Source organism: Recurvomyces mirabilis (assembly GCF_035927965.1).
Source record: "Recurvomyces mirabilis strain CCFEE 5264 chromosome Unknown scaffold_6, whole genome shotgun sequence".
Taxonomy (NCBI): domain Eukaryota; kingdom Fungi; phylum Ascomycota; class Dothideomycetes; order Mycosphaerellales; family Teratosphaeriaceae; genus Recurvomyces; species Recurvomyces mirabilis.
In genome coordinates this window covers 24,405-45,572 of record NW_027041940.1, presented here as the reverse complement: position 1 = coordinate 45,572, position 21,168 = coordinate 24,405, and the positions used below count along the sequence as shown (strand labels likewise).

The following is a 21,168-nucleotide window of genomic DNA, read 5'->3' as shown; positions in this document are numbered from 1 at the left end:
AAGGAAGGGAGCTGCAAGCGTGTAGGTCTGAGCTTCAGAGTTCGTCTTTTGCTGTGCAGCAGCTGCGAGGGCGTGTGCCGTTGGTGGGCGCGCTGGGTCCGGGGGGTGGATGGCTGCCGTGGTGATGGGTATGCTGCTCATTGCACGGAGAGTGATTCACTTGCTAATGTTTGCTAGTAACTATACATCACCTCATCCTTTCCAGTATGCTCACAATCTCGACATATCAAGGATGAAAGAAGGGCTCGTCTTCGGCTTGTGGCAGAGCAGCCGGAATCGCTGCATCGAAGCTGCGCCCCCCAACATCAGCTTCCAGTCTTCGTAGATCTTGAGCGAAGATGATATGAGACATTCGACGACAATCGTTACCGTGCACAGAAGGCTTTTCTCTTCCAATTCCGATGTTCCTGCAGTGGTTGTGATTGCACTTCCCACGTGAAAGCACGAACAAACACACACACCTCCCCCACTTGGCGTGCCTTCCCTATCTTCACGAGGCAGTCGCAGATCGGTGGCACCTCAACAAATACCCGCTGCGATGTCTTCCTTCTCTCTTCCCACCTCACCATTCATCATGCCGTCTTGCCAAAGTAGCGAGAATGCTCCGGCAGATTCACGCCGCAGCTCGATGCGTCGCCTTTCCTCCATCGCCTCGTTCCAAGCACTAAACCCCTTTTCTCGCCGCCGCTCCAACAATAAAACCGACACCAGCACCGCCGGCTCCTCTACCAGCAATCTCTCTCTCAGCAGCACGACGGTGAACCCGCCACAGCCAACATATCTGCCCGCTTCATCCTCATCGCAACATCTGAGCACACACGATGAGCTCAATGAGTCCACCCTACCAATCCCACCAGTGCCTGCAACTCTGGCATCAAAACGAAGCAGCTACATCTGTCTTCCCGACGACCCGATAGGAGGTATGCCAAGAAGCAGAACATTCAGCAACTTGCCACTACCCTCCAAATCTCGCCGCAACACGACCATGGCACCTTCCAAATCTCACACGCGCCTCCCCTCCATGTTCTTGCCTTCTACTCGGCTTCCTTCGCCAGCGGTGTCAAACAGAAAGCATAGCATGTCGAAGCTTGCAGCTGCAGAAGCGATGCAGCCCACCATCCGCAATCGAGTCAAGAGGTCTGACACCGAGCCGTTGCTGCCCGTGAATCTCCAGCCATACAGTAATTATGGCCGGACCACAGCTTTCAAGGAAAATATCTCCAGTAGTCCGATCAAGCCATTGCCATATACAGCCACCATGGACCACAGGCAAATGTTTAGATCGGGACATCCTTCTCGTGGACATCCTGCAAGGCACGGCTGGTCGGAGTCGAGTGATAACAGCACGCCTCTGCTTAGCAGCAGTGAGCATTCTCGGAACTCGTCAATCGCTTACCTTGCTGACATGATAGCTCCCTTCGATTTGTCCTCGTCTCCACCGACTCTCCAGCAGTTCTCGCATGCCTACAAGCCGTCGTTTAGTAGTCCAGCTTACCGTCGCTCTCGAGACAGGCCAGCCACACCGGGCAAGCCGATGGCAGTGCAAAGATGGAACTCGCAGCCGGTCTTGACCAATATCACGAATCGTCGAACGTCGCGCCATGGAGAGATCCAGGAGCGTCGGTTGCTTTCTGAGCTAAAGCCGATTTTGCCGCCTGTCCAAACCATACCGCCTTTGGCAGGAGAGACTCTGCCACGCGGCCGTGCAAGGACGATGAGCAACGCCAGCCAGCTGCGCCAGATCGCCGAGGCTGGCGTACCGACGGAACACCTCGAGAATAGTCCAGGAGCCACGTCTCCAGCGCATATCAGCTTGCAGGTACGTCGCATCCACCTCCTCACTCTCCCTAGATCCTCACTTACCACCCTCAAAGCAAGTGACCACAGCCGAGCCAGCAGCCTACTGGTGCGGCCGCTTCTCCGCCCTCAAAGATCGCTACAGCAATGAAGAAATCTCCGCCCATGCCCACCTGAATAGCCCCCGCGCCAACTCAGATAAAATGCACACCCCCGCCGCTACCACGAAACGCATGCGTCGTGCTCTCGAGCACCTGTACGCCCAGTGCGTGACGACTGAGGCGAGGGAGAGTTTTGGCGTGTTTCAATTGCAGTATGCGGCTTTGAGTGGGAATGCGGAGTTAGGGCGGCCGTTGCAGTTGAAGATGCCGGAGAGGATGTTACGGTGGCCTGGGAGCCGAGAGGCGGATGGTGACGGCAAACGTGACAGAGAGAGTGGTGAGGTTGCTGGTGGATCGAGCGAATTGAGGAAGGCGAAATTTATGGATAAGTTGTTTGGTAAGAGAAGGCGGAGTTTGCTTGTTGGGTAGGTGTGAGAGATGAGCAAAAGTGGCGGGAGTGGTACCTGCGAGAGTGGTGTAGTGGGTGAGGTTTGCTGGAGGTCAGCGATAATGTGTAATCATGGAAAAGCAGAACATATGAAAGAGAGAATTGGAAGAGGATGGATTTAATCGACGACAGTCGTCATGGTAAGCATGTCATTCTCGATGTAGAAGCTATACTCACGCAAATCGCCATCAAGCCGAAACCATCTTCATCCATCTATCGGCTTCCTCAAGCTTTACATCCAAGCCACAGAACCGCCCACGCTATGCATGACAAACCAACTCGACCTCACAAAACCTCCTTCTTAACACTCATCTCCGCTTCCCTCTTAGCAATCGCCTCCTTCCTCTTGACCGCAACCCCCCGAAAATACCCCGTCATCTGATCCATCCTACTCACAAAAAACCACCCCCGTTTTGGAAACTCCTTCCTCAACACGCCCAACGCCTCCGCATACCGTACCGCCTTCTCGTACTCTTCCTGCGACCCGATGTCTTTGATCAAAAAGCCATTCCAACTCTTCATCCTTTCCCCTTCTAACTGCCATAACCGGATCTGATCGACGACGGTTGGTGGCAGGGTAGGGGTGGAGAGGCGCATGAGGGGGTGGGCGTGGGTTGTTAGGTAGGTGATTATTTGGTCCGAGGTTATGGATAGGGCGAGGGCGCGGAGGATGGATTTTTTGGTTATTTTGGCCGTTGTGAGGTTCGGGTAGCGGGTTTTGAGGGCGCAGAAGAGGGAGAGGAGGCTGAGGTGCAGGGGGGAGGTGGTGTAGGCGTAGAGGCGGTAGTTTGTTTCGAGGAGGATGTAGCCCTTTTCGTTTTGGGAGGGGATGTTTGAGGCGGTAGAGGTGGTGGTGTCTGTGGTGGTGCTTGTGGTGGTTGTGGAGGAGAGGTTGCTGTTGGGAAGGGCGGGTGCGTCGCTTGTGAGGGTCGTGGCGAGTCGGGTTGGATAGTAGCGGGTTTTGTCTTCGGGGGGTTGGTAGACGACGCCGAAGTCGGAGAGGTCTTCGAGCATTTGGAGTTGGGTTGGGGTGAGGTTTGAGGTGCTGTAGCTTATGCCTAGTTCGAGGGAGCCGAGGGTGAAGAGGAAGGAGAGGACGTCTACTGGGTCCATTCGTAACTCGGTTGAGTAGTTCAGGTATACGATTAGTAGATCCCATATTTGCGCGTTAACTTCTTGTAGTAGGAAGGTGAAGCCGAGCTGTGTAATGCTCGTTGCTCGAGCAGTGCCTCGCACGTAGTTGCCTTTCTGAAGTAATGTCTTGGTGCCTTGACTGATGTTCGCCGCTCCGCCGAGACCAGTATTTGCACTTCCCACGACATAGTACAGGATCGCCTCCCACTGCCGCCTGGCGAAAGTGTCCAGGACCTCCACTGTCACAGTCGTAGCATCAGCCGTGCTGCACGGCACGCCAAAGCTCCTATGCTCGCCTCCACCGCCGGTCAAAGCAGCCCTGAGCGACTTTGCAAACTGCTCCGACAATCGAATGCCGGACCTGCCTTTCGCGTCCGGTGCGTCGAACAAGATCCTCAGCCGCTGCAGAATCGACAACGCTCGATCCTTGGCCTGCGCACTCTCAGCATCACCCTTCACCCACGTATCCAGACTGGTAGTTGCAAAGGGCTCCGGCATATACAGCATCGCCATCACCAGCGTCTTGGCCAAGTGTGGCAGCATGCGTCTGAAGATGGCCAAGGCAGTTGAGGGCTGCTGGTACAGTTTTGTGAAGGTCGTGCCAGGCAGTTGCTCGAGGTAGTCAAGCGCGCGTTGGGACGCTGTCATCGACATGATGGGTGGTTATTTTTGCGCCGCTGAGGGCGACTTTGCAGACGTGTTCACGCCATGTCTGGTGGATGCAGAAGTGAAAGTGATATATGCCGCCGAGCTTCAAACGTCTACCCGCGGCCACTCCCGCTGCACGGAAAATCTGGAGACCGTCGATCTGCTTCGCATCGTCGCAGTAGCAACCTAATAATAATAATAATGCTTGAACCTCGCTAGACCTGTACAGTAGCCTCTATCTCTACTTCTTGCCATGACTATGATCAGGATGCGCTTCTAGTCAGAAGCACTATTGTTGCGTGAACTTGTACCAGAGAGGAAGGCACACCTGCCAGTGACATGTCAAGCCGTTCCAAGCTCCGCCACTGACGTATCATTTGCATATGCTCAAGCAAACAGGAACGCTTCTACCACGGTAGATTCGTGCTCTTGCATCCCTTTCCAAAACTCTATCTTTCTCACATAACACCCATTTACTCTGTGCACAAGACCACAAACACAGGAACGTGACCCTCAAGACGATCCCACCATGGCGCCAACGGGCGTCGTCTTGAAGGACTTGCTCCCCTTGCCAGTCGATGTGCCAGCAGCTACTGACCCAGAGAGCAAGCAAACCAGTCACGCGATCGGCCAAAAGCCTACAATGAGCCATGCTCTCGCCATGTCTGATGATCACGAAGGTGCTGTGGCCCAGAACCATGATGCAGAAGTTCGCGATCTGGGCTGGAATGCTCCGACTGATGCGATAGCAAATCCGCTTGTTGGCAAGCTGCCGAACGAAGAGTTATGGATCCTGATTCGGCGTTTCAACAAGGTGTGGCCCTCATTATTGGGCTAGATCGATAGTGTGCTGACGTCTGTAGCAAATGTACCATGTCAAGGCATCCGCCTCGCCACCACCAGGAAACCTCGACCTCAACATCGCCGAGGAAGAAGAATTCTCTCCGGACAAGCTCCGAGCGAACCTGGAACGACTGTACATGACTGTCGGCATCAGCGTCCTTGCAGCCGTCAAGCATATGATGCGTTTGCGGTCCTGGAGAGAAACGAGACGCACCGCAGCATTCCTTGCAGCATACTCTTTGGCCTGGCTACTCGACTTGATAATGCCGCTGTTGCTGCTAGTCATGGTCGTTCTAATCGTCTACCCACCAAGCAGACACATCCTCTTCCCACCCGCACCAATCGCACTCGTCTCAGCCAAGACAGGTGGTCTACAGAAACCAAAGGCAGGCGTACTAGGCTCGACAGACTCAGCTACAGGTGCACCAGAGAAATTCAAGGGTGAAGCCGTCGAAGCCGAAGCTAGTAACTTCGTCAACAGCATCGCTCATGTCGCTCTGGCTAGCGCGAGTGGCAAACATCCACAAGGCGAGCCCACAGGAGCAGACGACGACACGCCCAATGATCGCGTTCCGGATCCGACATCGATGGCTGTTAGTGCGAGCAACGCGCGAGTGTCTGCCGGTGGCGATTCTGCGGCAGTCACGCACGACAAGACAAAAGTGCCCATGGAGACGGCGATCTGGAACAAGATGCGGCCGACTATGCATGCTCTTGCTGATGTCGCTGATACGTGGGAGAGGTTCGGGAATGCTTTGTCGCCTACTCCGCCGTTCCCACACGATGCGTATCGGTTGAGATTGGCTGCGATTCTGGTACCGCTACTTGGAGCATCCATCTTCATCACGAATTACATGGTTGTGAAGGGTATTACGTTTGGCATTGGATTCGGCTTCTTTGGCGATCCGGTTATTATGCGAGGGCTGGACTGGCTCAACAGGAACTATCCTGATTGGCAGAAATTACTTGAGCTTCGCAATAGCATCCTCAAGGGCGTGCCGACCAATGCTCAGCTTACGGTTACATTACTTCGCATTGGTGAGGCGAAGAAAGCGCCATTGCCTCCTCCACCGCAATCGACTGAGCCGCCACCAGATGAGCCGGTCGATGTTACGGATGATCATTTGCGTGCCGTGGGCAGCGACTGGCCACTCAACGCCACAGACGAGGAGATAACAGAAGCCATGGCCCACGACCCAAACACCAAGCACGAAACCACCGGGTCCGACATCGACGCAGCCAAAGCCAAACACCACGGCAAAAAGGGCTCCAAAATTCTAAACGTCTTCAAATCGGGCGTAAAGGGTGCTGTGGAAACCGCCCTCGGCGCCGACCATCTAAAGGCAAAAGTAGCCGGCAGCACGCACGCCAAACAACGTCTCGGCGTCATCCCTTCCTCCCGCGCCAACAACCTCTCCGGCCCCGTAGATTTCAAATGCCGCTACAATGGCAAGCGGGGTCACGCCTACATCAGTACCCGCGCCACCATCCCCTGCATCTCCTTCTCCCTCGACAAGAATATTGCTACGGAGGGGACGGAGGATAGGGGCGATGCGGAGTTGCACCCGGTGTGGTCGATTGCGGTGGCGGATGTGAAGGAGGTGAAGAAGGTTGGTGGACTGGGGTGGAAGGCTAAGCTTGTGGTTGGGTGGGCTTTGGACAGGGAGGTGGCGGATGGGGTCGAGATTGTGGATAGAATGGGGGATACGTTTGTGCTTACGGCGATGGTTTTGAGGGATGAGTTGTTTAATCGGGTTATTGCTATGGGGGGGCAGAAGTGGGAGAGTTGGTAGGGCGCGGTGTTTGTAGGCGTGTGGGTGGGTGAGAATGAGAGCAGGGCTGGGTTATGCACTAGGCAACGGCGAACCATGGGGTTATGATCCGACATTTGACACGGGAGACCTAGACGGCGGATGATGTTATGACGCATGGATTTCACCACAGTGCTTTCAGGTCGACAGAACGGCTAGCAGACCAATAGCATCACAGTATAGTCTCAGTTCCAGCAATGCAACCATGAGAATCATTGCTAGTCTTTGACTTCACGACGAATGTGTTCTAGTCCCGTCTGAGATCAGCTGGGAGTTCTTGATCAGGTCAGTTCATGCCCGAGCTACTATACCCTCTCCTCTTATAGCATCATGCATTATAAGATCATCAGAGCAACGGAGTATCTGGTGGCGCGCAACGGCGCTGATCATTACTCCTGGTGACGGTTCACTCGATAGTATTTGATCAATCTGCTTCGACAAAGCATTGCTTCCTTCTTGCCAATAGATTATCGAGCTGGTCAAGTTCTGCTTGACTTCGCGTGGTGAAATTGCTGTTCACATTGATGCAGGCTGCCACTGTTCCGTGAACGCGCTGTTGTACTTCGGTGTTACCATCTTCTAGAAGACAAAGCCCTCATCAGACCTCTCCAATATGCCTCTGGATATTGACCCGCGATCTCAAGACAATACCACCCAAATAGGAGAGGAGACTGGATTGGATCGATTCCCAACTCGCAACCACCATCATATTGTTAACATCGTCCTTGCTTCGGTCTTCTCTCTGACATTGAACACTGACTTGAGAGATCCAGAGAAGAGGGCTTAGAGACGGAAGCCAAACGCCTTGACGGATGTAGGAGGGTCTTATTGTAAGGAGCGTCTTACGTTCGACTCCGGCTCGTGTACAAAGGATGAATTAATGAAACAAGTGTGGTGGACTCCATGAGGCAGGGTAATCTGCGAATGAATGGGGAATGGTTCGGGTTGGCATCGGTGCTAAGTAGAAGACTGATGTACTGGAATAAGCTCATCGACGCTCTAGTCTCCGAACAAATCGACAAAAAGAACCCTCCAGTCTGAACAATTGACAAAAATAGGATTGAAAGCCATGGGATCTTTTTGCTCTCATACGGAGTTGAACCGTAGACCTCGGCATGGCCCAGTGATGGATACTAGTGCCGCGCTCTACCAACTGAGCTATAAGAGCTTCCATGGAAGACTGACTGCTTCATGGGGGTAGACGATTGTAATTTGGTTATATATATTACAACTGTTTCCGAAGAAAAGCCGAGGCAAAGAGCTCGAATGACGAACAGGGCTGCCACCTCGAGACGCCAATGGATCCTCGACAAAACACATACCTGGCCACTTCTAATTCCAATAATCTGCTTCAAGATCAGCCGACAATGTGCGTGGTATTATGGCTTGGCTGTATTCTAGGCAGTGAGCGTAGAGATAATCGTTGTGCTTAAGAGTGTAGCCAACAACTTCATCGTTGCGGTCATGGTCACCTTGGTCCAGAATAGTTGCCATCGAACCACTCTCTTCGTGCACGAGTCTGGACCACATGCTAATGTGTTGGACGCTGGCCATGAAATCTCGGACTTGACTACCGGGAAAAATAGTGCCTCGTAGGAAGCAGGACGAATCAAAGACTTCTCTATACAACGATTGGACCTAGGGTTACATGCCGACCGGAAGATCTGGCGCCATGACTTTATGAATATCCACCAGGACACACTATACTCATGCTCGAAAGTCCACTTCGCCGTGCAGCTGAGCCATTTTCGATGTACCATAAGGACTGCGGACTCTCGGTATGCTTTGCAAGCCTGGTAGCACCTCACACGAGTGTGAACACTTCCTGCTCATCCCAGCACGTCTCCCCAACCTCATCAGCTCATCGCACCCACTATTCTGCACATATGCGGAGCACCGCGACTATACTGGTCCTTGTCACGCCTCATGAGCATATTGGCAGCTTGCTGTTCTCCAGGAGAATAAGCACATCACCTTTGATAACGGCGGACGTCTCTGGGCCTAGAATTCCCGCTCCGGTCGTGAAGAGGTTGAGACCGCTAGAGACGGTATCTGCACATCTCCAGAAGCGTAAGATATCCTCTGCTACTCTGTCGATCGTCCTCGAGTCAGCGGTACCAATGGTTCCGTTGAATGGCAGATATCAGTGACTAGACGCTGTTCTGAGAGCTTCGTCGACAGTCTGCAGAAGTCGAGGTCGGTGGCCAACTACGGAAACCACAAGCGTAGAGTCGTGCGAATCGTCGCTAAAGCGACTCGTCCATTCGAAATCGTGACCTCCAGCCGAAGATCCCAGGCATCGTCATCGAGGAAGTCGTCATGGGGCTCGCTCTGACTTCGAAGCCATTATCCTCTCTTCCTGTAATGTGCTGGGACCTGGGTGCTGTCCACAGCTCCTCGGCTGGATGAGCAGAGCGGGTTGGCCATCAGACTCAAGATGCGTATCGTGAATTGATTCTGTCCTGGAGATTGTGCAAGGTCATCCACCAAGAATAGTATGCCTTGGAACTCTCAGATACCCAACGAACGGAGGTTGATCGTCTGATCCACACGTATATACATGCATTCCGTAATGGTGTTGAGGGTCCTACATTACTACAATCACTTCGATTTGTGGCACGCGTCATACCCTTCGCGACCTCTGAGTATGAACGACGATATATTGATCATCATGTTGACGACGAATGAAGTATATGATGCCTGAAGCGAACGGCCTCATCAGATGTGAACGTCGTCGGCGGGGCCAAAGTTTCCAGCGCCCCGCAATTGGTCCATCCCGAAGCCCTGGAAAGCAACATCTCGTTCTGGCGACAAACAATCAACCTTTTTTTATCCCGCCGTCTTGTTTGTCAATAACTACAAATAGGCACATAACCAAGCACCAGAACTCCCCGCGATCCTCCTCTTCAAACTCTCACTCACATCAACCACAATACCGCTATCATGTCTTGGCAAGGTAAGCTCAGCTCAACATATATCTATACCAATCGAAAGGACGACCAGATTGCTGATAAATGAGACAGCCTACATAGACACTAGGTATCTCCAACCCTCCCCCTATCACTACTCCGCCTTCCCACCACCCCCCCATTCACTGACACCTTACACAGCCTAGTAGGCACCAACAACGTCGACCGCGCCGCCATCTTCAACACCGAAGGCAACAGCGTCTGGGCCACCTCGGCCAACTTCAAGGTCTCTCCCAAAGAAATGGAAGAAGTGGTCGCGGCCTACAAGGACCCAGGAAAGGATGGGGTCAAGAGTGTGCAGAGCTCCGGGTTGCATATTGCGGGGGAGCGGTTCGTGGTGTTGAAGGCGGATGATAGGAGTATTTATGGGAAGAAGGTGAGTTCGTGCATTTCGTTTCCTGTCTTGGCGAGCTGGGGAGTTTGGGATGTCGAAGGATGGTGGGCATGGGCACGTGCAGTGGATGGCTGGGATAGCAGGAGAGAAGAGAAGAAGAGAAAGAGAATCGTGAGCAGGATATGTGGTGCTTTTGCTCGTGGGAGAGAGTTGCTTGACATGCGATCATCACTTTTATCATGAAGCTGGCAACGAGACTGACAATCTGGAATGGCAGGGCCGAGAAGGCGTCGTAATCGTCAAAACCACCCAAGCCCTCCTCGTCACACACTACCCCGAAACAGTCCAACCGGGCGTCGCAGCGAATACCGTGGAGCAGCTGGCCGACTACCTGATCAAAGTGGGGTATTAGACAAGAGGATGGCGTGAAGGCAAGAACCGTAAATTCTGAAGCATGTGAACGAGGTGCGAGAAAGCGAGGTCAGACAGCGAATCTTCATGGATGGGGTTGCGCTGCTGCATATGAGGCTGGATAGAAGGCTTCTGAGTTCTGTGCATATGGGACGTTATGAGACGAATGATTACGGCAGAATTGATGATTCGTGCCTGAGAACACTGCATTATGTACAGGTGCATCGCTTGAAACCTCTGTTGCTGCACTGGACGGTTGGATGCAGTCAGGCTTGACACTGACAATCCTCATCCTTCTCACCACAGCATTGTCGTGTGGCTGGATCTTTTGACAGTTCCGGCAGAATCGTGTTTAGCTGCAGGCTACGTTGTAGCTGATGTTTTACTATGTGCTGACCCTTCGCACTCTTCTTCACAGGTGACAGCAGTGTCAACCATCCACAGCTGTAACGACGCGTGTCTTGGCGATCTGCGAAATCCTTCGTAATGCACAATTCTTTCTTGGTTAATCATGCCACGTTCAACTATGCTCTCACCGCCTCCTCCCACCACGCTCCCTGCTCCGACTTCTACTCCGACTACTATGACTATCATAACTCGGACTCCTCCTTCTCCCACCCCCACCTCCTCCACCACGTCCACCCCGTCTCGGCGGCGACGTATAACCTCTCCTTCTAGGCGGCGGCGATCGACTACCCCGACTCGGACTCCTACTTCTACTATCATAACTCGGACTCCTTCTCCTCCTCGGCGGCGGACTGCGGCCATGATAGCCATCCCTCTCGTCATATCGATCCCTGTACCCTCCTCCCCCTCCTCCTCCTCCGCCACCACCTCGTCCCCCTCCATACCTCGGCGGCGACGACCGTCTCCCTCCACCACCATACCCCGGAGAAGCTCGAGGCAGTGGGCCCCTTCCACCACCCCCAAAAGCTCGATCACCTCTCCCGCTCATCGGACCTCCTCGCCCCGGTGGTCCACCCTGCTGCCTCAAACGATGCGGCTCCCCAAACCGATCAGGCGGTGGTCGTTTCATAGGCGGACTCCTGGAGAAGCGTCGGCGTGGAAGCACAATACTAACATTAATCACCGCCCCATCCAACTGCGCCTCATGCATATGCGCGATGGCATTCTCCGCAAAACTCGCATTCTGATATAGAATATACGCGATGCCTTTGTTCATCATGAACTGCGGGTTCAGTGGCATCTCCAATTCGGATATGGGTCCGTAGGTGCTGAAGATTTCGCGGAGGTGGGCTGAATTGACGTTTTTGGTGAGCTTCTCGATGACTATCTTGGCGCTTCGGGGGTGGGAGGGTGAGCGGGAGCGGCTGTTGTTGTTGTTGCTTCTGCTGTGGGAGCGGGTGTAGCTGCGTCCGCGACTTCGACTGCGTGGTGTGCGGCTGTGGTTGCTGGGTGTGCGGGAGGGTGAGCGGTCGCCGTTGGTGGGGAGGGCGGCGGTGTCCATTTCTACGTCGTTGTCGGGGGGTGGAGCGGAGCGCGAACGGCTTCGCGCAGGTGAGGACATGGTGGTGGTGTTAGAGGGTGAAGATAGTGATATGCTGATATGCTTGATCTGATCATGCGACAGGCTCAAGGAAGAAGTTCGTCAATCGCAAGCTGGTCCAAGCTTGCTTTGCTTTCCCCAGCTTTCTGACGTCGGCACATGCAAGCGCCAGGCACCAGATGCATGACCAGCCGCTCGACCCTACTCTCTACACCTCTCTTGCTTCCGTCTCCATCTTGGTAGACGGGCTAGATGCAACCATGTCGTTCGCACGTATACCACTCCTACTGTTCTTTCTGCGTCTCGCCTCGTCGGAACAGCCATCAGCTCCCCAGCCCATTAGTGCTCCACTTCGTGAGCTACCCTGGAGTAAACAAGTGAATTGTATGTGATGCCCAGACCAAATAATGTACAACTCTTCTAAGTCTTGTTCCAGTCCTCCACACAACAGACACCCACGGCTGGCACGCTGGCCACCTTCAAGAAGCCCAATACTCTGGAGACTGGGGAGATTATATCTCCTTCGCCCACCACCTCCGCAAACGAGCAGACGATGAAGGATCCGACCTCCTTTTAGTAGATACAGGCGATCGCGTGGAAGGGAATGGCCTATATGATGCTTCTTCACCAAAGGGCAAATACACGTTCGATATCCTCAAGCATCAACACATCGATGTCATAACGCCAGGTAACCATGAGCTTTATATCGCCAATACTAGTCGACGGGAATTTGATGAGGTAGTGCCGGATTTCAAGGATAGCTACATTGCTTCGAACCTCGATGTATACAATCCTTCTTCCGGCAAATTGCAACCACTTGCGCCTCGATACCGCAGGTTCACGACCAAGAACCAGCAGATCCGTGTTTTGGCTTTCGGGTTCCTATTCAACTTCCACGGCAACGCAAACAACACGGTCGTTCAGCCAGTTCAGGAGACGGTAAAAGAACCGTGGTTCCAAGATGCCATCCGCACAAAAGACATCGATCTCTTCCTCGTAGCCGGCCACGTTCCTGTCCGAGACAGCGAAGAATACGATCTCGTCTACAAAGCTATTCGTGGCGTGGCATGGGATACACCCATCGCCTTGTTCGGAGGTCATACGCATATCCGAGATTATCGAAAGTATGACAAGAAGGCTTTTGGCATTGAGAGTGGACGATACATGGAGACGCTTGGGTTCCTGTCGATCGATGGATTGAGCACAGGCAAGAGGGGTGTTGGTGCGATGGCGTCTCCGGAGTTCAGGAGGATGTACATTGACAATAATCTGTACTCGCTGCAACACCACTCGGGCACGAACAAGACGACTTTCGGGACGGATCTCGGGAAGAATGTTTCGCAGGCTATTCGCTCGGCGAGGAAACAGCTGAAACTTGATCACACCTTTGGCTGCGCACCGAGAGATTACTGGCTCAATCGTGCGCCGTACCCGGCAGAGGACAGCTTGCTCACACTGCTGGACACGCAAGTCATCCCGGACACCTTCAATCACTCATTAGACAGGCCGAGCATCGTGATCACCAACAGCGGTGCCATGCGCTTCGATATCTTCAAAGGACCCTTTACGACCGATAGCACTTTCCTAGTGTCCCCGTTCACAAGCGGCTTCCGCATGATCAAGGATGTCCCGTACGGCGCTGCTACGCAACTACTACAGCTCTTGAACAATCAGGGACAAATCTTGCTCGAGGATCTGGCGGCTATGTATGGTGGCGAGGAGCATCGGCTGAAAGATCTGCTGCCGCCACTTGCGCCTGTTAATGCGCAGACTTTGAGTAGAAATCAGGTGCATATTGCTAGCAGCGACCAGCAAATTCCCCTCGCAGACAAGCCATCACTACCTGGCTACACGACCGTCGACGATGCCGGCTCAGACGGCGATGATACCATCCATCAAGCTATACAATTCTACGACGTACCAAACTGCATCGCCTCGAACATCGGATTCTCGGCAACCACTGTGCTAGAAACTCAGGGCGAGGAGCCGGACAAGCTTGATCTGGTGTATAACGAGTTCATACAGGATTGGGTTCTGCTTGCGTTGCGGTATCTGGGGCAGAAGTATGAGAAGGGGCAGACGAAGTCGGCGCTGAGGGGACAGACGATGACGAGTGTTATTGAGGAGTGGGTCGGTGGGCATTGGGGCTGCGATGCGAAGGATTAGAACTTGTGTATGGTATACCTGTTGCGGGTTGTTTTGATGTACCACAGGATACATGCACTCACAATAGTATACGCGCTATTACTTTTGAGGGATCGGCAATTACGTGTCCGGCTTTCTCCACTTCACCTCACTTCTTCATCAACTTCCTTCAACAGTACCTTATGGACCGGGAGCCACTGCCTGTTGCTCGGCGCTTCGGACTGCCATGAAATTGTCACTGGATGCCCTCGATCGTCAGATCTCGCCGCGGGGCCAAAAAGCATGTTCCAAGATGCAAAGCCACGGGCTCACGAAAGATCCAACGAGCGTCCCTTGCGATCACGACATCGGCTAGCTACGTCGTTGCCATTGATCGCGCAATAGCGATCCGGTCTGGAGTCTGACGATGCCTCTCACTGTTCTTGACAGTACTGTAGTACATAAGGTAAGTATGATGGAATCTGCTGTTGGCAGTGGCTTGTCTTAGAAGCTTCGAGCCTTGCTGCGTGCTGGAGGTTATCGGGTGTCCTGCCCTCAATTCCTTCCAGATAATCTTTTTCTGATTTAGCTTCTTCACCGTCGACCACAACAGCTGAGGGTCCGTCACTGGCAGGTGCATCAAATAGGGACTCGTTCTACGGCATACTCCCAGTCTGCTCGTGGGGGGGTGGCCTTAACAACGTGGTATTATTGCTTGTGTAGTCCAATGTGGTCGGATAAGTCCTGGTGTGGTGTGCTAAGCCATAGACTCCTCCGGCAGCCTCTGGCTCAGAGTGCTCAGACGCCAAGGACCGAATTTCCATCTCTGTTGTTATGGGTATAGTCATGCGATGTGCTCGTGGCGCATGGTCCGTGGACTGTAGAAGTTGAGGAACATGCGTATAACCAGCAGGCATCTCGAGCTGCACCAACACATGGTTGTTCCGCATACGACTGTAGGTTACACCATCCAATCGGTACACGTAGCTAGCGACATCTTGAGCTAATGAACAGCCAGCTTCGCACAATCGTCGGCCCTCGCGTTGGCCGTCCAATGGGTTGTTACAAGCACGGCAGCCATGTGCGTGCTTCTCGAAGTGGTATAGCGACCAGGCTTCTGCTTGAGTAAGTGGTCGGCTTTCGCTGAGTCGAAAGCGTACAGCTTTTGGACTGGGCGGAGCACGGGGGACTGCTTCGAGGCCAAATATCGCACTGGTAGTGTTGTCGCTGCCCATTCTGCTCCCCGTGTCGCTCCCCGTGTCGGCGAGCGTTCGTGTTTCCTGCCAGTTCGTGTCATGCTCTCCCAAAGCGCCCTCAGGTCGATGCTTCCCATGAGTATCGTGGATCCACCACTCATCGATGCTTCACCACCGGCTTGTAGGCGGTCGTCGTCGTCATGGCTGGAGGCCATGCTCGTTACTTCAGCCGAGAACCTGATCGTACACCTCGAGTAGTGAGAAGAGGGACAAATGATATTAAACACGCCGATATGACCTGCTGACGAAAATAGCCGCCCCGGAGCGTGTAGCTACGATGTAGGCTATGGTGAGTTAGTGTCCAATTGTCGAAACAATAGCTTTGCGGCAGAGCCAGTGTCCGAACGCATGAGCAACATCGCTCCTGGACAGAAAGACGAAAGGGATGTAGGGCTGGGGACGCAGTATAACGCCGGACAGGCTGGTAGCCTGCCCCCAAAACAGCCCAAGGTCATGCGGGTCGTAGGTCGTGAGGTGCAGCTGGCACGCTTAGCTGACGAATGGCAGCAAGTATCATCGGAATGTAGCACTATGATTGATCTTAGGCAATGCTGATATCTGCTTCTTAGCCTTTGTTTCCACGACTCAGCCGTGTGGCGCGAAAACTTTGCTCCGGTCGATGTTACATTTCGTTCCCTTTGCTGCCCGGCCGTTTAGACGCATCATAAGGGGACCGGTGTCTAGTCGTGAACGCTCGTGGAAGGGTGTGAGGCAAAGTGCAAGAGTGCGTGTGCGCAAAGTGGGCTCCAAAAAGTGATTGAACAAAAAGGAAGTCGATATCACCATTATGTTCTCGAGGACTTCAGTCGACCATATCTCTATCATTTGGAGTGCAATTGACAAAAATGAAAGCCGCAAAACAATGATGCCCACTCACGGAATCGAACCGTGGATCTTGTCATATCTGTCATCCAGCCCCGATCCGGATGATTTCTTTACGAGTGACACGCTGTCTATCAGATGTCAGACACGTTGAATACATTCATTCCACTACATCTCACTTACACCACTAAGCCAAGCGGGCGACAATGAATCATTACGCATGTTTCAGCGCAATTTGACACTCAAGATACTATATCACCTCATCGCGAGGGCCGAAATCTAGCCGGGCCATGACCCAGACGACGTACTCAATCGTTGCCAGCATTGCACCAAGCAGTAAGCTTAACGAGATGGTGTCGGGAGATGTTCATCAACGTACTCTGGTATGTAACATGATCGTAAAGTAGTCGTTGGCAACAAGTGCGAGGAAGTAAAGGCGCTCCCTTTCCATAGTGCGTACATCTCGTACCGGAGGCGGCGATCCGGGAGTCTCGCAAGCACATCTAGAAGCTCATCTCTGGTCCGTCATCACGTCTTTCGAAATATTGTGTCATATCTCACACCCATCCGCACACATCAGTCAACCCATTACTCGAAAACATCTCAGCGACAATCATGCCTCCCAAGCGCGCAATCGGCGGTACAGGTGTTGGCCGACCACAGCAAAGAGGAGGTTATGCTCTCCAGGTCTACAACGAGCTCACAAGCCCGGAGAACAGGAGTGTAGTCACCTCCATTGGATTCTTCGCGGTGAGATAGCTAAGAAGGAACAGTCATTTGTACAAGTATGGAGTACTGATGATGTTGGCAGGCCGGCGTAGCATTCCTTCACAGCAGTTGGAGCGAGATTCTGCTTCCTCCGTAAGGAAGATCATTGAGAGTGTATAGCACACGAGCAGATACTGATGAATGTCGCAGACTCTAGATGATGTGTGAGAGGGCAGGGTAGTGTAAGATAGCATTCGGCGTGAGCGGGCTGCATGCAGGAGGCGTCTGTACAATATCGGGAGGAATGAATCGCATGGAGGCACATGCCAAAGGAGCATACTCGTGGCATTGACAGGATGGCAGACGACGAGAAAATTGAACGCATCGCTGTACAATACCACTTCAATCAACATGGACACACTTTCTCCGCCGATATCTAGAGCAGACGTTGAAACGAGGTGCATAAAGAACTGGCTTGATCACCTCTTATGCAGAAGAACACATTACACTTCTATCTACCAAGAAGGGAAAACACATCGCTAAAAGGCAAGTCAAGAAACCAAGCAAAGGAAAGAAAGCCATGGGTATCGTGCGATGAATCCTTGATCCAAGTAAACCCTCCCTACATGCACACCACATGCAGAAGTGCACGCAAAGCCTACAATATCGGCTCCACAGCACCCATACCAGGGACAGTGAAGTCGTCAAACTGCGGCCAGTTGCCCAAAGCACCAGGATCACCTCCTATCCTGATCCACGTTGCATGCGACGGGATATTATTGCCATCGAGCAAGAACATCTGGTGCCATGACGGTGGTGCCACGTTCGCGTTTGGTGGCGCGGTGACGGTACATGTCGACCCACTGCAGGTGGTGGCAGGGAAGATCGTCCGCTGTCCCATGCTGTTGCCGTGCGTACTCGATACCGCGCCGATGAGACTGACGCGGTAGTTGCTCGTTGACGATGCACCGGATGGAGTTATGCTGAAGCTGACCTGTTGGCCATACGACCAGTCGAGGTTCGATAGGTTGAAGGATGGACGAGGTGCGCCGGCCATCAGATATGGTGGGATGAAAGCCTCGTTTCTGTATTCCTGTGGTGCGAAAGACCGCACGTCTTCTGGATCTGAGCCAGACACGAGAACACGACCATCGTCGAGGAGTACAGCTTCGGAGTGGTAGAGGCGAGCGACAGTCGTGTTGGCCATGACTGTCATGCGGAAGTTTACGGGCTTGCTCGGGTCGTACAGCACGGCGTTGTAGTTTGGCTGCGTGGCAAGACCAAAGCCCGCACGACCCTGTTGGGCGCCATTGAGGATGAGGTACGTGCCGTCTGGAAGAGCTGTCATGCAAGTGATAACACGCTTGCTGGGCATGCGCTCGATCGTCCAGTTGGCATTCGGCTGGTCAGGTGCAATGGAAACGCAATTATCAAGTGCGATTTCTGGTCCTGGGACGGACCCACCACAGATGATCACTCGCATGTAGTCGCTGTACGGTGCGTGTTGTGGCAAAATCATGGCAGTGCCTTCGAATGGATATGTGCGCCCTCCATCGAAGTCGTTGACAGCGCCTGGGATGTTAGGCAAGACTGATTTGGTGTTGAGAGAGACTGGGTCTAGGATTCGTGCCTCGTTGTAGTAGGCGATCAGTATCCCACCAGAAGGAAGTACAGCAAGGAAAGGATATAGATTGTATGGGTCGGTGCGGTCGAGGTAGTCGCAGTATTGTGTCGCTCCAGATGGGCTGGGCAGAACCTCAAGAGTAGGCACTGCCGCACCATTCGAGCCCTTCTCCCCACCCATGACCAGGATTGATCCATTGGCCATAGTCATGGCGGTGGGATACCAGCGGCCATCGATGAGAGAGACCTCGGCAACATTCTCTTCCCAGTCGTTGACTCCCCAGACACCAGGCTTACCGTCAGGCCAGTAGAGTCGGACACCGTACGTTGCATCATTCGCCCAACCACCAATATTGATCTGGCGACCGACTTTGTCAGGCAGTGTAAGTGAGGCGGAGCAGAAAACGTCGGACTTGACGTGCATAGGTCGCCACGCTGCGGTGAAGTTGTTGATCATGCTCAGATCCAATTCATAAGCGCCAGTGCCGTTGTTAGCTGGCGATGTGCCGAACTTCTCCATATATGTCACCTTGCCGTTGCGAGCTGGAGAGGTGACGAGTGGGATCGTGACACCGCCAATCAGGAATTCGTAGGCACCAGCATCATTGCCAGAAGCGAAATTCCAGCTGTACAGTGGATTGGACTCGTCCCAGGTGTAGTAGGAGAGGCGAGATGGTCCACCACAGTAATGCCCACCGTTCTTTCCAGTGTCATTTGAGCAGACCATGTTGCACTCGGAGTCTGGTCGGATGGTGGCACCGGCATTGATGACATTCTGAATGTCGCCACAGAAGCACTGCTGTCCATATTCAGTTCCGGCAGCATTGTAGCCGAACTTTTGGCATTGAGCCAAGCAGGCCTCGTTCGTGTTGTTGAACTGTGAGACGATCTGGTAAGCCAGTGAGCGTGTACCATCAGCATCGGTCAAGCAGCCGGCATATTGCCAGCTGCCCGGAAGGTTGGTCTTGAGAATCGTTGCATCAGTGTAGTCAGTCAAGTTGCCAACGGAGTAGACGCTCAGGATACTGCCAGCTCCGCACATCTCTCCAGAGTTACCAGCACATCCCATGTTACACTGCGAGTCGGTCACACGAGAGGCATTGTAGCGGATGAAGTTGTCGCAGAAACACTGATCTGCGTACTCCATGCCCGCCACTGTGTACCCCTGGCTGCTGCACAGCGAAATACAGGACTCGACGGTCATTGTACTATTATCCGGCTGCTGATTTGCAAAGGCCCGTCCTCCATTGCCCTCAGTATAGCAGCCTTGATACTTGAAAGGAGCAATTGCGGAGGCATTAACGGAGGAGGACGGTGTTGGCAGGGCGGTAGATCCACCATTGCCACCAGTAGGGGTCGTACCAGGCGCGGAAGAGGTCGTCGTAACCACGGGTAGTCCAGTGGAGTTGAATTGATAGACGTTCAGTCTACCAGGTCCACCGCACATCTCGTTGGCGTTGCCTGCACAAGCCATGTTACAACCAACATTACCATCGATGGCTGGGCCGCCATAGTTCATGGGAGCACTGTCACAGTAGCACTCTCCGGCATACTCCATACCAGCCAGTGTGTAGCCAGCCTTTTTGCATGCCGCTGTGCAAACCTCGACAGTCATGGACGGGAGACCATACTGCTGATGATTGAGAGTCCGATCTCCAACGGTGTCGTTCCAGCAACCTTGGCTGTACCAACCAGTCAATTGATACACGCTCAGTCCATTAGGTCCGCCGCAAATCTCGTTACTGTTGCCGTTACACTCCATGTTACACCGTCCGTCGGTAACCAGTGCAGCAGAGTTCTGCAATGAGTTGTCACAGAAACACTGCCCAGCGTATTCCAATCCGGCAATTGTATAGCCAGCAGTTGAACAAGCGTTCGTGCAGGCCTCAATTGTCATCGGCACTTGAATGTAAGTCGGAACGGATAGCGAGCGAGCGCTTGAAGAGTCACTGTAACAGCCTATCGAGAACCAACCGCCTGGAGGAGGCGGCGTGACGGTCACAGGTTTCGGCGTCGCATTCGTATTGCCAGCAGTGTACAGATCTAGTCGGTTAGCTGCGCCACAGAACTCGCTTCCATTGCCGTTGCATGGCATGTTGCAATCGGTGATAGAGGCATTGGTGGCCGAGCTTGAGACATAATTATCACAATAGCTGCAGTATGTCAGCACTTTCATATAAATCCTTGCATCCTTCACATACCACTCAGAAGCGTATTCCACACCCGCTATAGAGTAGCCCGCTGCATCGCAAGCTGCTGTACAGGCCAAGACACTCATATTGCTCTGGCCACCCCCGACGCTTACCCCATGACCAAGGGTTCTCGCGCCGCCATCAGTCCAGCAACCCATTGATGTCCATCCAGGCGGACCAGGGTTCGTGATTGGACCTTGAGGAGCCGGCTTATTTGCGTAGTATATTGTAAGCTCGTTTCCAGCTCCACAAGCTTCGGAGCTATTGTATGCGCATCCCATGCTGCAGGTGGAATCTGACTGCAGGGTTGACGCCGCACCCAATAAATTGCCGCAAAAGCACTCGTCCCCATACTCTGTTCCAGCGTACACAAAATTCTTGCTGCTGCAGTATGTGATGCAGGCAGTCGCATTCATGTTCTTCGAATCGGCGGTAAACGC

General features: G+C 53.2%; 7 protein-coding genes and 1 non-coding gene across 8 annotated transcripts; 4 read left to right on the top strand and 4 right to left on the bottom strand.

Moving 5' to 3' along the window:
- Positions 1-574: 574 nt before the first annotated feature.
- Positions 575-2,327, top strand: LTS14_002778 (uncharacterized protein; the record flags this gene model as incomplete). The annotated part of the gene is made up of 2 exons (XM_064835483.1): positions 575-1,819; positions 1,875-2,327. The coding sequence occupies 2 exons, from the start codon at positions 575-577 to the stop codon at positions 2,325-2,327; spliced, it is 1,698 nt and encodes a 565-aa protein (XP_064696533.1).
- A 304-nt stretch (positions 2,328-2,631) lies between these two features.
- On the bottom strand, positions 2,632-4,134 carry TFB2 (RNA polymerase II transcription factor B 52 kDa subunit; the record flags this gene model as incomplete). The annotated part of the gene is made up of 2 exons (XM_064835482.1): positions 2,632-2,734; positions 2,801-4,134. 2 exons carry the CDS (start codon positions 4,132-4,134, stop codon positions 2,632-2,634), a joined length of 1,437 nt encoding a protein of 478 aa, XP_064696532.1.
- A 523-nt stretch (positions 4,135-4,657) lies between these two features.
- PFY1_2 (profilin, required for normal timing of actin polymerization in response to thermal stress) lies at positions 4,658-6,764 on the top strand (the record flags this gene model as incomplete). Its single annotated transcript, XM_064835481.1, has 2 exons — positions 4,658-4,942; positions 4,992-6,764. The coding sequence occupies 2 exons, from the start codon at positions 4,658-4,660 to the stop codon at positions 6,762-6,764; spliced, it is 2,058 nt and encodes a 685-aa protein (XP_064696531.1).
- Positions 6,765-7,863: 1,099 nt separating this feature from the next.
- On the bottom strand, positions 7,864-7,950 carry LTS14_002775. Its single transcript has one exon. It is a non-coding gene; the product is annotated as a tRNA-Thr (tRNA).
- Positions 7,951-9,725: 1,775 nt separating this feature from the next.
- On the top strand, positions 9,726-10,497 carry PFY1_1 (profilin, required for normal timing of actin polymerization in response to thermal stress; the record flags this gene model as incomplete). Its single annotated transcript, XM_064835480.1, has 3 exons — positions 9,726-9,738; positions 9,901-10,127; positions 10,363-10,497. The coding sequence occupies 3 exons, from the start codon at positions 9,726-9,728 to the stop codon at positions 10,495-10,497; spliced, it is 375 nt and encodes a 124-aa protein (XP_064696530.1).
- A 531-nt stretch (positions 10,498-11,028) lies between these two features.
- On the bottom strand, positions 11,029-12,024 carry LTS14_002773 (uncharacterized protein; the record flags this gene model as incomplete). The annotated part of the gene is made up of 1 exon (XM_064835479.1): positions 11,029-12,024. The coding sequence occupies one exon, from the start codon at positions 12,022-12,024 to the stop codon at positions 11,029-11,031; it is 996 nt and encodes a 331-aa protein (XP_064696529.1).
- Positions 12,025-12,263: 239 nt separating this feature from the next.
- Positions 12,264-14,169, top strand: LTS14_002772 (uncharacterized protein; the record flags this gene model as incomplete). Its single annotated transcript, XM_064835478.1, has 2 exons — positions 12,264-12,387; positions 12,440-14,169. The coding sequence occupies 2 exons, from the start codon at positions 12,264-12,266 to the stop codon at positions 14,167-14,169; spliced, it is 1,854 nt and encodes a 617-aa protein (XP_064696528.1).
- Positions 14,170-17,571: 3,402 nt separating this feature from the next.
- On the bottom strand, positions 17,572-20,814 carry LTS14_002771 (uncharacterized protein; the record flags this gene model as incomplete). The annotated part of the gene is made up of 2 exons (XM_064835477.1): positions 17,572-20,689; positions 20,738-20,814. 2 exons carry the CDS (start codon positions 20,812-20,814, stop codon positions 17,572-17,574), a joined length of 3,195 nt encoding a protein of 1,064 aa, XP_064696527.1.
- Positions 20,815-21,168: the final 354 nt, after the last annotated feature.